A 15,550-nucleotide genomic window follows, 5' to 3' on the forward strand; every position below is an offset into this window, starting at 1 on the left:
CCCAGCCTGCTGCCCTCCTGTTCACGTTGGCACCTCTGAGGATTCAGGAACCCAGCCCCTCAGCACCCCGTCCCCAGCCCCACCACACACAGCCAAGAGATGGTTTTGTGGCAAAATATTTTATTGCTGCCATCCCCATGGTGGAACACTGGGAGTTACGAGGGTTGGAGTTGGGTGTATCACAGCATCTTCTGAAATAGGGAGATGGCCTCATCGACCTTCCTGAGCTCTGCTTCTGTCTGCTGGAGCTGAGGGTGAAAAAGGGGGTGAGTGGTGAGACCTAGGGCCAAGAGAAAAGAACCCCAAAGGCCCACAGGAGCAGAGAGGTCAGGGACTTCCCTGGTGGCTCAGTGGTTAAGAATCCACTTGCCAATGCAAGGGACACGGGTTCGACCCCTGGTCCGGGAAGATCCCACATGGCGCGGAGCAACTAAGCCCGTGCGCCACAACTACTGAGCGTGTGTCCTAGAGCCCGTGAGCCATAACTACTGAGCCCACGTGCCAAAACTACTGAAGCCCGCACGCCTAGAGCCTGAGCTCTGCAACGAGAAGCCACCGCGACGAGAAGGCTGCGCGCCGCAGCCAAGAATAGCCCCCACTCGCGGCAACTAGAGAAAGCCCACGTGCAGCAACGAAGACCCAACGCAGCCAAAAATAAATAAATATATATATTAAAAAAAAAAAAAAGCAGAGGGGTCAGAGTTGGAAAGATGGGTAAGGACCACGGGCAGGGAGTAGTCTGGGGGAACTGTGTGCTTGGCTAGCCTGCTTCCCCCTAATTCCCCACCTCCCTGTTCTCTTCCACCATCACTGGTGTCCTGGGTCCTGTCTTTTCCCAGAGTGGTCTACTCCCAAAGACAAAGGGGCTTCAGAGCTCATGTGCGCCACCCAGTGGCTCAGCCCCAGCCAATGACTGGGGAAGCAGGCACAGTGGTTAGGGACAGAGGCTCTGAGGGGCCCTCAGCCTTCATCTGGAAAATGGTGTTGGTAATACTGCCCTGCCATGAGAGGGCTACTGGGACAATCACGTGAGACAACCCTGCTCAGCTGCCAAGGCTCTGTAGCTCCTAGCCTCCACTCATGTTTCTCTTTTTGTCCCTGTGGTTTACCCCATGGCTCCTCCCTGCAGGGGTCCCAGGTGATCTGCCAAGCTTCCTGACTGTATTGGGTCAATCCCAATCCCAGCCCCCCGGCATGTGGATACCAAGTTCTGGGAAGCGGGTGGTGCACGAGGGGTCTGACTGGGAGGAAGGATGGATGGATGGTCTGCTTCCATCTTCAACTTGCTGTGTGACCCTGGACTGTGCCCCTGCCCTGGCTGTTCTTCACGTGTGAGAGCGGGGATTACGTGGTCCCACCTGCTCCTCCATGGATTGCCTGGGGCCCGGCAGAGCAGGCGCAGGAGGGGGTTTGATGGTGGGGGGAGTGATGGGGTGGGAAATGGGGAAGGAAACGCCCACCCACACCACACACCTTGACTTCATCTGCCTCCTGGACTTTGAGGGGCACCTTGACAGTGTAGCCCGAGGCAGCACGGCGTTCCCGCAGACGCTGGGCCTGCCGCTGCGCCTCACTGCGCTTGGCCTGCAGTTTGCCCAGCTCCCGGGCCGGGTCTACCAGCCCCTGCAGCTGCAGGTGGACAGAGCAGCGGTCAGAAGCCAGGGCCACAGCGCAGCCCTGGGGTGCAGAAGCCCCCAGTGCCAGGACAGCCACTATACCCGCGCTGGCCAGCGTCTGCACATGGCCCGACACTGCTGATGCCAGGGCGCCCGTGGCCTCGTCAGCCACTTCCAGGAAACCTGCGTGGGAGGGAGAAAGGAGACGAGACAGCCACACTGGACACGGGTCCCAGAGTGGGCTGAGGGGACGGGGGATGCGGGGGCCTGAGGCTCACAGTCGGGCCGGATCCGGGTGAGGTTGTAGTCGGCACGCAGGGAGCGCACGGCTCGAGTGATGCTCAGGGCCAGCTCGAAGGCGCCTTCCGCCTCAGGGTCCTTCCAGGAGCACTGTGGGGTGGAGAAGCGGGTGAGGGAAGCTGGGGGCTGGCTCTGCACAGCTACCCGGAGCCCACGCCAGGCCACACCCCATACCTCCGAGGGCTCCGGATAGGAGGTAACGCAGAGGCTAGGGGGAGCTTGTGGCGTCCGCCGGGGCAGCCTCTGGAACAGCTCCTCGGTCACAAAGGGCATGAAGGGCGAGAGCAGCCGCAGGCCGACGTCCAGGCAGGTGTAGAGGGTCTGGCGGGCGTGCTCGGCCGCCACCTGGTCCACCCCACTCAGCACAGGCTTCAGGCACTCCTGGGGAGGGGGAGGCACAGGGCTCAGGGCTGGGGAGGCCTAGCTTCCAGCCCTCGCTGAACTGCTGAGGACGGGGAGGGGGACAGGCTGGCTCAGGTCTCATGCCAACCCAGGGCTCTGTGCACCCCGGCCCCTCGGCCCCTCCTCACCAGGTACACATCACAGAGCTCGTAGAGCCAGAAGCTGTACTGGGCGGTGGTGACAGCTGGGAAGTCGTAGGCCTGGAAACCCTGGTTGCTGAGCCTCACAGCTTCAGTCAGCCGGCTGCGGATCCAGCGGTCCACCAGGCTCCCGCGGCCTCCAGGCTTGGGGGGAAGCACCATATCAGGCGGGGGGCCACCATATGCCCAGGCGGAGGGGAGCCAGAACCCCATGGGAACGGGAACCATGGGGAAATCTGCATTCCAGGAGCCTGATGGGTCCAAGGCAACCACCATGTGCCCAGTGCCCTGGGGGAGAAGGGGTAGGCCTCCCTCCACCTTGTGGAAGGACCACAGTGCCTGAGGCTCTCCTGATGACAATCTGTCCCTATATCCTTCTGTCTCCTCAGCTAGACAGAGGCTCCTTGGGGGCAGGAGCCGGGCTTCCTGACTCTGTGGCTACAATCCTGAAACAGCATGGGCCGTGCTTGATGGCAAGGATGCAACCTGTGTGGGTGCTGCCCACCTCGCGCCTACCAGGCCCTCACCTCAGAGGTGGGTGAGGGCACAAAATCCTTCCCAAGGCCACGGAGGGCAAACTTGGTGGCGTTCCAGAGCTTGTTGCAGAAATGGCGGTATCCCAATATCCGGTTCACATCCAGGTTGATATCACGGCCTGGGTGGAGGTGAAGTGTGAGTCCACACCGTTCTCCCTCCCAGCTCACGCCCAGGGCAGAGGAGAGAGCTGTGCCTCAGGGAAGGAGGAACGATGCAGCTGAGACAGGTTTGAGGAGCCGTACCCTGGGATGTGTAGGCGCACAGTCCAAACCGGAGAGCATCGGTGCCACACTCAGGGATCCCCGCCGGGAAATCTGCCTTCTGCGGGTAAGGAGTGAGCGTCCTGAGCCAGCCTCACCTGCCTTCTGCCCAAACTCCAGCCCCGGGCCCACCCTCTGTACCTGCCCTTCTTTAGCCTTTTCCACCTCGCTGGGATCCAGGTTGCTGTTCAGTAACTGGTCATGGAGGCCCTAAGGGTGAGGTGGGAGTAGTCAGAGGCCCGCGGCCACCACCCCACAGCCCTTCCCGGCCTGAGCCAGCACCCAGCCCCACCTGCAGAGAGACTCCGTGGATGACGTCCAGGGGGTCAATGACGTTGCCTAGAGACTTGCTCATCTTCCGGCCGTGGGCATCCCGCACGATGGCGTGGAGGTAGACCTGCGAGGCAGGGAAGGGAAGGCCTGTGGAGATGTCTCCCCACCTAGACCCCAATGCCTATCCCCCTACTCCTACCTCTGGCTTGCCCTCCTCTGAACCTCAGGCCCCTCGGTGTCCCTGCCAGCCCCTTCAGTGCCTTCGTGTGAATTAGAAGTGCTCCCTCCTCTAGGAAACTGGGGTGCAGAATCACCTAGTAGAGCCCAGGCTGGCTTTGAGACCCCACAAGCCTCCTTGGCCAGGCCCACCCACAGCTGCCTGGGTGAGGGAGGGGACAGTGGGAGGGGTCTCAGCAGTCTCCACACCTCTCTGAAGGGCAGCCTGCCAGTGAGCTTCAGGCCAAGCATGACCATCCTGGCCACCCAGAAGAAGAGGATATCATGGCCCGTCTCCAGCAGCGTCCCCGGGTAGAACACACTCAGATCTTCTGACTGGGGGCAGAGCAGGGCGTGAGTGATGGGGAGCCAAGCACCCACCCCCACGACTCCCACCCCACCCTGCGCTGGCCCCGGGAATGTACCTGGTTGGGCCAGCCCAGGATGGAGAAGGGGAAGAGGCCAGAGGAGAACCAGGTGTCCAGTACGTCTTCATCTGAGGGGGGCCAGAGGTCAGACGGGGTGGAGGTGAGGATCAGCCCCCCTGCCCCCACCCCAAGGCCCCGCCTTGCCTTGCTGGAGACTGATCTTGTCCGGGGACACTCCGAACTCCTCGGCTGCCTTCTCCAGAGCCTCGGCCTTGGTGCGCCCGCTCACCCAGTACCGCCCATCAGGGTCCTGCCACAGGTGGAGTGAGTATCCAAGGGGGCACCTCTGCCTGTCCCCCCACCAAGATCCAATGAACACAGAGCCCCCTCAAGAGGTGCCAGTACCCAGCCCTGGCCCGGTTCTCACCTCCCCTGGGGGTACAGCTGGGTCACTGACAGTGACGAAATAGGCTGGAATGCGATGGCCCCACCACAGCTGCCGGGAGATGCACCAGTCCCTGCAAGTGGCAGGGGGAGGAGAGGGAATGAAGGAAGGGCAGGAGGTGCCCGGCCTCTGCCCCACTTGGCCCCTTGCCCAGTCGCCATTCCCACATCGAGGGGCCTGACGCACCTGATGTTGTCCATCCAGGCATGCCATGTGCGTTGATGGGCCTCGGGCAGGATGCGGAGGTCGCCCCGTGTCACAGCAGCGCTGGCGGCCTGGGCCATCTCCCCACAGCGCACGTACCACTGCGGCCGCAGGAGAGGCTCCACCACGTCCTTGGAGCGGCTGCAGGTACGTGTGGGTGGGGAAGCTGGGTGGTGAGCACCCCGAGAAACCTGTCCCCGCCCCCTTCCCTGGCCTCCACCCTCACTTGCAAAGTGGCACCACCATGGGGTTGTCCTCAGTGCCACGGAACAGTCCCCGCTCCTTCAGCGCCGCCAGCACTGCCTTTCTGGCCTCAAACCTGGGCAGGCCCTGGATGTGAGACAGGCTCTGTCACGGCCGTGCCAGGTACCCCGCCGTCTCCTGAGCCAGCCACCACGCCCCAGGCAGTCTCACCAGGAAAGGTGGGGGCACGTTGACAAGGGCCCCTTGGGCGTCCATGATGCTGATGGCCTCCAGCCCATGCCGCTGCCCAACCTCATAGTCATTCTGGTCGTGTGCAGGGGTGATCTTCACCGCGCCTGGGGTGTGCGCCGGGGTGCCAGGGTCACGAGGGACTCAGAAGAGTCTCTGCCCACACGCACTCCCCCTTTTGCCGACGGATGTGGCTCTCAGATCACCCCTGTCCCCCATCCCCCTCACACAGTCCCCTGAGAACCAGCCCAACTCCTGCCTGCTCAGGTGAAGCTTATTTTTTTCTTTGAAAGGGGAGATGGACAGCAGGAGTGTGTCTCATGGCTCCTTCCTCTCCCCACAGGACAGCCCTGTGCTCACCTGTGCCGAACTCCATGTCCACAAAATCATCGAAGATGATGGGAAGGCTCCGAGACACGAATGGGTGGATCACGCTCTTCCCCTTCAGGTGCTGGGGACAGAGGGAGATGCCAAAAACGCACAAAGGGCTGGGCCCGCCTCCCTCCTACGCAGGGTCCTAACTTTCTAACATCCAAATTCCATCTACACGTCCAGAAAACAGCCAGCAGATGAGTTTCTGATCCAATTTCTCTCATCAGCTGGGGGCTCAGCACCCATCCCCCCACGTAGCGTGGGGGCCGCCTCAGCCAGCATTCATCCCCCAACTGTGGGCAGCACACCGCCACACCTGATATCTGGGGTCTTTGGGGTGCACGGCTACGGCCACGTCTCCCAGCATCGTCTCAATCCGAGTTGTTGCCACCAGCACCTCCTCGTCGCTGTCTGGGGTGACAGAAGGCCTTGTGGGCTCAGCGCTGGGCCCTTCCCACCCCCCAGCCAACCCAGCCCAGGACCCTGGTGCCCCTGGCTCCTACCTGAGCCTTGGACCTTGTAAGCAAAGGAGACGAGGACCCCAAACTCCACCTTCTCCTTGTAGCCAGGCACAGAGAGCAGTGTGCGGCCTGTCAACTCCTTCTTATCCACCTGTGAGGCGGAGATTAAGAAGAGTGGCCCAGGGGCTGAGGGTGGAGATGGGGAGAGCCGGGGGAGGGAAGGGGCACACCTCGATGTCTGAGATGGCAGAGTTGAGGGTACAGGACCAGTTGACAAGGCGGGTACTACGGTAGATGACTCCTTCCTCATGGAGCTGGACAAAGGCCTCCGTCACGGCTGCTGACAGTTTCTAGGGGGGAACAGGGGGAGCCAGAGATGGGCCTCGGTGTCAAGGCAGCAGGGGCCAGTGAGACCCGGCTGGCCCAGAGCCCCACTGCCCGGCACACAGACCCCTTTAGGGGCTAGAGGAGAGAAGTGCTTTTCTTGAGGGGGAGAGGGCACTATGGGAACACAGATTGGCAACAGCCTGGTGATACTGTAGATGGCAGGGAAACCACTCAGCTAGGGACAGGTGCTAATGCAGAAAATCTTGGGGGTTCAGGCTCCAGGGGAGGGTGAGGCCCCACCATGTGCCACTGGAAGGAATTTGAGCTCCTAAGGTAGGTGACAGGTAACACAAAGGGCCATGACATGGGGTAGAAAGTGGCATTTGCAGCTGAGCCCTAGTGGTTTCCTATGAGTGGGCCACCTCCTGGGGAAGGGCCCTGGGCATATGCTCTCTTCCGTGGGGAGCTTCCTACTCCTACCCCAGCCCCGAGACCCGCCCCTATTCCTACTCACAGGATCCATGGTGAAACAGGCTCGATTCCAGTCCAAGGAGCTGCCAAGCTTCTTCAGCTGGTGGTAAATCCGGTCCCCTTTCCTGGAAGTGGACAGAAAGGCCGGGATCAGCATTCAGGCCTGGGTGGAGGGAGACACCAGGCAGCTAATGGGGCAGAATATGGGGATCACTCATCCCTCTGAAACGGACGTTGTCCCTGGGGCCAAATGACCCTCAGCCTCTGTGGGAGGGTCTGACCCTGCAGCCAGGGTTGCAGGTGACAGAGATCTTATCTGGACAAGGGACAGGGAGGCAGGGCTGTGATGTCTGCAGGGATGCTGCACTCACTCCTCCTTCCACTTCCAGACCTCCCGCAGAAAGGCCTCTCGGCCCAGCTGGTGCCGACTCAGCCCCTGCTCGCGCCAGAGTTTCTTCTCCACCACCACCTGGGTGGCAATGCCCGCGTGGTCACAGCCAGGATTCCACAGGGTGGTCTCCCCGCGCATGCGGTGCCTGTGGGAGGAGCACGGAGAAGCAGAGGTGAGCAGGCAGTAGAGCTGCCCCGAAGGAGGAAGGGACTCCAGGCAGGCAGTCGGTGAACTTGAGAAAGAGAGGGGCGATGGGGCAGGACTCTCCCAACTCTAAAATCACTGTCAGACAGAGATGTGTGAGGACAGCCAAGGCAATTTGGCAAAAGAAGGACAAAGAGGAGGCTCTCGCCCAGCTAGATATCAACACATGTGAGAAAGTTACGATTACTAAAAGAAGTTTTCACAGGAACTAGGAACAAAGTTATAGATTAAGGAAACAAAACGGTGACTGGAAACAGATTCAAGCATATTTAGTATTTGTTAAAGGTAGCATTTCATATCAGTGGAGAAAGGACAAACTATTCAATAAATTTGTTTGGGACACTAGCTAATTGGTTGGAAAAATCGCCCTACTTCCCCAAAGCCACAAAAATAAACTTATTTACTTTAAAATAAATCTAAATTTAGTTTAATTCTAATTTAGTTAAAAAGAAAAACCGTCAACTTTAGAAAACAAAACTATAAGAAAAGCATTAGAAAATGGTATCGTTTCCAAAAATTAAAAAAAAGAAGAAAATAATAGGTGAGCGATCATGTTTGTAACTTGGAGGCAGGAGAGATTTTCTTTAACAAGACAGTAAACATTAAGTCAAAGAACATTGGTAAACTGACTAGGTTAAAACATAAAACCTCAGAACAATAAAATCTCTGAGTTGAAATTCAAGGACTCGACTATTTTGGAGAAAATGACTGGAAGTTAGTAATACTTCAGGGAATTAATCAGGGGATGAATTAGAGAAATAGAGATGGTAGTATCGTGAGTCTTCACCTACCATATTCTGGTACAAGTAAATGCAGTTTACTCTTAATCAAGCTCTGCACTGATGTGGCCCATGAAGCATTAAACTGTAATGAACTTTTTTTTTTTTTTTTTTCTTTTTTGCGGTACGCGGGCCTCTCACTGTGGTGGCCTCTCCCGTTGTGGAGCACAGGCTCAGGACACGCAGGCTCAGCGGCCACGGCTCACGGGCCCAGCCGCTCCGCGGCATGTGGGATCCTCCCGGACCGGGGCATGAACCCGTGTCCCCTGCATCGGCAGGTGGACTCTCAACCACTGCGCCATCAGGGAAGCCCCTGTAATGAACTTTTTGGTGACCTTTGAGAAGTACATTTTAAAGTAGGAGAGAGGACCAAATTAATGTCAGTTATTATTATTGTTATTAAAAAATGATACATGTTGGGCTTCCCTGGTGGTGCAGTGGTTGAGAGTCCACCTGCCGATGCAGGGGACATGGCTTCGTGCCCCGGTCCGGGAAGATCCCACATGCCGCGGAGCAGCTGCACCCGTGAGCCATGGCCGCTGAGCCTGCGCGTCCGGAGCCTGTTGCTCCGCAACGGGAGAGGCCACAACAGTGAGAAGTCCGCGTACCGCAAGAAACAAAAACAAAAAACGATACATGTTAATGGGACTTCCCTGGTGGTGCAGTGGTTAAGAATCTGTCTGCCAAAGCAGCAGACACAGCAGAGCTGGTCTGGGAAGATCCCACATGCCATGGAGCAACTAAGCCTGTGCACCGCAACTGCTGAGGCCGCGTGCCACAACTACTGAAGCCAACAGGCCTAGAGCCCATGCTCCACAACAAGAGAAGCCACTGCAATGAGGAGCCTGCGCAGCACAACAAAGAGTAGCCCCCAACTGCTGTAACTAGAGAAAGCCCATGTGCAGCAATGAAGACCCTACACAGCCAAAATTTAAGTAATTAATTAATTAATTTTAAAAAATGATAATGTTTAAAAAAAGAGTGGGGGAGAGAAAATTACTGTAGAAATACAGTAACGCTGTGTTCATACATTATTTTCAATGACTCATCAAACTGCATTATATCCATTACTTTATCAGTCTGTTTACCCCCACTGGGTTTAGATCTCCTTGGGGACAGGACTGTAGCAACTCCATTCTCTTACAGATCACAGACATTCTTATATGCTGTAATGGATATGAACATTTTCTGACCTTTTCAAGATGTTGTTAAACAATACTATTAAAGAAATCAAGCATGAGAGAGGAAGATAAAAATATTATTTCACTAAGTGTCTCTTGGGGAGCATATAAATTTGGCCAAAAAAAAAAAAATCAATAAAATGTCATGGATATTTGTAGAAAAACACCTTATTCTCTGCTAGAAGAAAAAGGAAAAAACATAGGTAGATAGTCACTTTTACTTCATTTTTATGTCTTACTGGTGGAGATACCTATGGCTGTTATTTCACGTTATCTGTGATTCTAAAACACTGACGTGAATCTATTCCAGTTAAGTAATGGGAGTTTCTAATATTTGATTTAAACCGTGCTCATTAGAAAAAAATGTTGGTAGCTTAAGTGTTCTGTAAGAAGTGTAACCTTTCCTCACGTAAATAATCTGGCTGTTGTATGTATTTAACACAACTCTGTTTTTCCAACTCTTCATTCCTTGCAAAATGCTAAGTCTGACATATCCCAGTGCCCTGAGCAGAGCTGGCACACAGTTATGTCCTGTAAATATTTTTGACCAATTAATTGAGTTAAGTAGGACACTAGAAAAACGTCTCAAAATTTAAAATATAATAAATAAACCCTAGTTTCAATAGATAAAATGCTGTTTTAAAATACTTTTTAAAAGAAATTCATCACCTGAAATATTAGCCTTTGTGGTTGTTAACTAGTCAAAATATTAACAGTGGGGGAAAAAAAGTCAACTGCTAGAACAGGAGAAAATGTTTATAACATATGTAACAACAACAAAAAAAATCAATAGCCAAAATGTATACATACACTCTATAAAGAATCTTCTAACGAAACAATTAAAAAAGTAAACAAACAAACAAAGAATAGAAAGATGGGCAAACAACAGGTTCAGACAATACATATAAAGAGAAACCTGACTGGCCAGGATACATGAAGAGACACAGCCTCACTAGTAATCAGCGGTAACAGAAATAACCATTTTCCCCCATCAGACTGGCAGAACAAAGACAGATAATGCCCAGGGTTGGCAGGGGCACACCTCACATGCAACTCATGGAGTATAAGCTGGTAAAGCCGTTTTGGAGGGCAACTTGCCAGCTTCTATTTGTACTCAATAAAGGCAGGCCCCTTGGACACAGAGATTTCACTTCTTGGTATCTACGCCAGAGATATGCTTCCACAGGAGCTTGAGAAAGCATGTATAGGAAATGTGCATTCCAGCACTTTTCAACAGAGAAAAATTAGGAACATCCATTAATAAAAAGTGACACCAGGGCTCCCCTGGTGGCGCAGTGGTTGAGAGTCTGCCTGCCGATGCAGGGGACACGGGTTCGTGCCCCGGTCCGGGAAGATCCCACATGCCGCGGCGTGGCTGGGCCCGTGAGCCATGGCCACTGAGCCTGCGCGCGTCTGGGGCCTGTGTTCTGCAACGGGAGAGGCCACAGCAGTGAGAGGCCCGTGTACCAAAAAAAAAAAAAAAAAAGTGACACCGTTATGTAAAGCCACACTAAGGAGCAATGAGGAGAATCAAGTCAGTCCACATATAAGGATGAGGAAAAATCTCTAGATAAACTGTTAAGGGTAAGAAAAAAGTTATAAAATAACAAGTTTGGTGTGAGCCCTTTATGTTACAGAAAAGAAAAACCCATTTACCAAAAGGAAAACTACACATTTCTATGGGTACATGTAAGCAAATAGGAAAGGTCTGGAAAGATACACATCCAAGTGATGACAATGATGTGTGCTAATTCTTAGGAGGGAGTAAATCTGGAGGAGGGTGGTCAAAGAAACTTGAAGTTTTAAATTTCTTACAAGAATATATTCACATATTTCTCGCTAAATTCAAAATAATGTTATTTTTAGTGGCAAGAGAAGAGAGTCTGCAAGTGGAAGTGCTGGTTACTTGACCAGGAGAGGATGCTAAGTCATCAGATGGGAGTGACCCAGAGAGGTGTAGCACCACCAGGGGACAGAGCTGAGGGCCCCAGTCGGCAAAGAGAAGGGAACCACAGGAGTGTGGAGCCAGAGAAGGCAGAGGGAACCAGTTGGAGGGGAAGACGGGAGCTCACCATCGGGTCAGGGAGTCCTGGATGGCGTTGGTGAGCGCGTGGCCCAGGTGCAGAGAGCCTGTCACGTTGGGGGGTGGAATGCACATCATGAAGATGCCCCGAGGATTTGGTGCTGACACACTGGAACGCTGACGGGGAGGAAGGATGGGTACTTACTAAGGCCTCATGTCACCTCTTCTGGTCCGCTCCCAGGCAATGTATCCTTCAGCCCTGTCCTTCCCCGCCCCCATCCCCTCCAGGCCTGGGCAGCAGTGCCCACTCACCCCATACTCGGGCTTGAAGAAGCCCTGCTGCTCCCACCAAGGGTACCAGGCAGCCTCCACATACTGAGGGCTGTAGGAGTCAGGCATGGTGCCACTGACATCTGAGGGGGAGGAAGGGAAGGGTCAGAGCCGAGGCTGGGAGCAGCTGGGAAGGGGATGAAGGGCCAGCAGAGAAGGACCTGGGACTCTGCAAATCCTCACTAAGCAAAGTAGTGGGAGCAAGGACAGAGCAAAAGGGGTAAAAAGAGAAGAGACAAGGAGGGTAGAGGTGAAGAGTGGAGGTCTCTCTTCCCCCTCCTAGTACCTTTCTTTTCTCCAGGTGGGGTTGGGAGGTCATAGGTAATGACCCCAGGATCCCGTTTCTCCCTCTTCTCTGGTTTTGGTTTCTTCTGCTTGGGAGGGAAAGGATATAGGCCCAGATATCAGCCGCTCACCATGGCACCAACCCTCCATCCAGCTCCACCAACCTCTCACCTCCCCAGGGGGTGGCTGCTGCTGTTGGACCTTCTGCTTCTGTTGGAATTTCTCTAGCTTCTCCCGTTTCTTTGCCTCTTTCTTGAGTTGAGCAGCTGTCTTTGGGGGTGCAGGGACCTCAGAGCCTGGAAAGAGGCACAGAAATGCAGACCTGCTGGGGACCCTCTGTGAAGAGTGCTGTTACGTCTCAGATGGCCTATTTCAGCTGCCCAAAGGCTCCCCCGTGCTGACCTCCCACCTACCCCCGCCCAGCTCCTGTCCCGGTGATTCTGCTATTCCTAAGAGACAAAAGAAAGTGAGCTGCATGAAAGGCCCCAGAGGAACCCCTTCGCTCCCACCCTCCATGCTTCCCCACCTGGCTGTTGGGAGAGAGGCCTGGCCCCTGAATACACAGCCACCTCTCCCAGCACGGCCCGGAATTCTGGCTGCTGGACACATGTGATAAACCAGCGAGTCACATTACCCCAAATCCGGCGGGCAGAGGGGTCCAGGACCTGGGGTGGGGAAAAGAAATGAACTATCCTTACTCACCCTATAGTGAGGTCTAAGGGAACCTGCCTTCATTCTTCCCCAAGCCCCAATGACTCACATAACGGAAAGGCAGCAGCAAAGCTGTGACAGCCGCCAGGTCAGCCAGAGTGGGTGCCTCTCCAGCCAAGTAGGTGTGCAGCCGAAGCCACTCTTCCAAGGGGCTCAGGGCCCTGTCCAGGGCCGCCAGTGCAGCCTAACAGGAAGGAAAAGGGGTATGAGATAAGGCTCGGCCCACCTCAATCCCCACCCCCATTCAATCCATTTGGCCTCCTTCCATTCCCACAAATCACGTTTCTTCTTCACTGAAATGATCATAATAAAAATACTTTCCATTCATTCAATAAATTCCTACTGAACACTTTTTTTTTTTTTTTGGCCATACCACGCAGCATGCGGGATCTTAGTTTCCCAAAGAGGGCTCAAACCTGCGCCCCAGGCAGTGGAAGCATGGAGTCTTAACCACTGGACTGCCTACTAAACACTTATATGTCAGATACAATATACTGAGCACAGGAAGTTAAAGGTCACATGAAGCAACACAGTAACCGCTTCAACAAATATTTTTTAAGTACTTACTGCATGCCAGGCCTTCTCTAATGAATGAGGAGACAATATGAACAGATGGAGCCTCTGACCTGTTGAAATTTACATTCTAGGGGCGGAGACAATAAATGTGCAAATATATAATGTATTACCCTATTTTCCTCCTAAGTGCTATGAAGAAAAATAAATGAAGCTGAGGGGGAGAGAGAATTCCAATGAGGGGGGCCGCTATTTACATAGGGTAGTCAGGATATGAGGGAGCAAACCAGGATCTAAGTCATATATTCATTTCATTCATTCAAAAAATACTAGATATCCACCATGTGCTCAATACTCTGCAAGGAGGTGGTGTTATAAGGGCGGTAAGGCACAGCTCCACTCAAGAAGAATTTAATTATAATCTGGTATGATTCTCTCTCCTTTCTCCTACTTCCCTTCTTCCTCATTTCACTTCTCCATCTTCTCCCAGCAACTGTCATCTCTCCAGGCCTGCCTGCCTCTCCTCATCTCTCCTTCACCCAATCTTTTCCTACAATTCACAGTAACCTCTACCTAACCTCATCAGTTTCAGGTTCATCAAACGCTTACTCTGAGACTTTAAAACACCTGGCACTAGATTATGTGCTCTGCACACATCTTTCCAACTTCTCAACATGTTCTCAATTTTCGTTTTCACAGACATAGAAAGACCAAGGCTCAAAGAGTTTAAGAAAGCTACCCAAGATTACCATAGCAGGTGGCAATCTGGAATACGATCAATTTTTTTCTACGTCTGACATGCTGACTTCCTGGCTCACCATCCATTCCAAGTCTTGCTTCCTTCTTCTAAATTTCCCCCTTCCCCTCTGCGCTTCTTCTCACCTGGGGGTCCTGGCCAGAGCTTCGGAGTCCCAAGGCTGGCAGCGTTGCCCCACAGGCAGCTGGTATCAGCTCCGTGTCTGCGTAACTGACCCACTGTTGGACGAGGACGGCTGCCCGACTACCCCCAGGGCCCCCCAGGCCTGCTGGCCACAGCAGCTGGGCCACAGCAGTGGCCCCCCACACCCAGAGCCCACCGGGCCCCTGTTCCAGGGCGGGCAGGCGGGGTGGCGGAAAGGGACTCCTGCTGGTCGGGGGCGGCTGAAGACAGATGCGGGGGTGGGCTCCTCCCCATCCCGGACCCTCCCCATGCTCCCCGTAGCGAGCAGCTATAAGGGCTCGGAGGCTGGGGAAGGCATCGGGGTGAGGAGAGACGTAGAGAACGGACATGGTTATGCAGGAGATCCGAACGAGGTGGAAAAACCCTAAGGAGAAAGAGACAGGGTAAGACCGAGGGACCCAGGAATCTGACTGGACTTCAAGAGCCGAGGACCCAGCTCTCGGAGTGGCAATGACAGTGGGGAACTTCCCGTGACCGCGGGCCCTCGGGGAGTGTGGGAAGCTCGTAGGAGCCCCTCAGCGGCCGGCAGGACGCGGGTTCGGGATGTATGTACGTACTGGAGGGAGGTGGTCACACTGAGCCTGGTATCCACCTCATAGCCGGGCGCCGGCCGAAGCTGGACTGGTCTGGCGGCTGGAGCCGGGGAGTCCAGCGGGCGTCGACGGCGGGCAGTTGTCCGGGCGACCGTAGCTCCCTGCGACAGCAGCCCGGGCCGTCGGCGCCCACGTGTGGCTGCAAGCGTTTCCGGGCCCGCGAGTCCTGGCGGGGGCAGCCGTGCCCCGCCTGAGTGTGCGGGCGCTGCCCTGGCCCGACCCTGGCCCGGGGACCGCGCCGCCCGCCGCAGACCGCGCTCCGGAGGAACAGCTAGGGGCGCGGGCACGGGGTCGCGACGCGCCCGGGAACCGCGCTCCCGTCAGGCACCGCCGCGGGCACCCCGCGCTGGTCCTCGGCCGGGCGGGAGGGCGGTGCCGAGCGGGCAGCTGGGGAAGCGGCGGGGAGGGCGCTCCCTGACGCGGACGCGGATCTATTTGGCGAAGGTTCCTGGTGTCCAGGTCCTCCCTGGCCCTCATTTCCTCCTATGTGGGAAGAGGGAGTCACGCTGGATGGCCTCTAAGGTCCCTTCATACTGAGAACTCATATCTGTAGCGGCAACTCTTGTTCGCTAAACGAGCGAAAGTTAATTTCCAGTCACAACTCTCCACAGTATTTTGTCACTTGTATTTATTTATCTGCAATAGATATTGGGAAAGAGTGTACTGGTTTGGCTGGGCTGAGGAAGAAATCCAGCAGCATTAAACGCATTTTGGTGTCTCATTAGCTTTCATGGTAATAGGGCAGCAAGCACTCATAGGTACAGGATAAGCAAAAG

The 15,550-nt window shown here is 54.9% G+C and overlaps 1 protein-coding gene across 5 annotated transcripts; it reads right to left on the reverse strand.

The window, feature by feature from the left end:
- Positions 1-87: 87 nt before the first annotated feature.
- Positions 88-14,852, reverse strand: VARS1 (valyl-tRNA synthetase 1). 5 transcript variants are annotated; one of them, XR_016394586.1, is made up of 31 exons: positions 14,739-14,852; positions 14,124-14,545; positions 12,778-12,912; positions 12,544-12,682; positions 12,189-12,313; positions 12,019-12,106; positions 11,715-11,815; positions 11,452-11,579; positions 7,196-7,360; positions 6,868-6,949; positions 6,257-6,376; positions 6,069-6,177; positions 5,882-5,976; positions 5,554-5,644; positions 5,176-5,300; positions 4,988-5,091; positions 4,744-4,902; positions 4,540-4,630; positions 4,317-4,422; positions 4,170-4,240; positions 3,955-4,080; positions 3,548-3,652; positions 3,397-3,465; positions 3,238-3,316; positions 2,986-3,113; positions 2,447-2,602; positions 2,091-2,297; positions 1,895-2,006; positions 1,719-1,799; positions 1,474-1,629; positions 117-248 (listed from the first exon to the last, which is right to left on the reverse strand). XR_016394586.1 is itself a non-coding variant. In XM_022566169.3 (30 exons), exons 2-30 carry the CDS (start codon positions 14,508-14,510, stop codon positions 180-182), a joined length of 3,690 nt encoding a protein of 1,229 aa, XP_022421877.1. In that variant the 5' UTR covers positions 14,511-14,545; positions 14,739-14,852; the 3' UTR covers positions 88-179. The 5 variants fall into 5 exon arrangements, 4 of the variants coding, with proteins under 4 accessions (XP_022421877.1, XP_089774717.1, XP_022421876.1 ...); XM_022566169.3 differs by having other exon boundaries at positions 88-248; positions 1,474-1,799; positions 12,652-12,682; XM_089918591.1 differs by having other exon boundaries at positions 88-248; positions 1,474-1,799; positions 12,019-12,103; positions 12,219-12,313.
- Between the last annotated feature and the right edge of the window lie 698 nt (positions 14,853-15,550).

The sequence above is a fragment of the Delphinapterus leucas genome, chromosome 10, assembly GCF_059928025.1.
Source record: "Delphinapterus leucas isolate spDelLeu-1000000601 "Yukka" chromosome 10, BTC_Dleu_Yukka2, whole genome shotgun sequence".
NCBI lineage: Eukaryota > Metazoa > Chordata > Mammalia > Artiodactyla > Monodontidae > Delphinapterus > Delphinapterus leucas.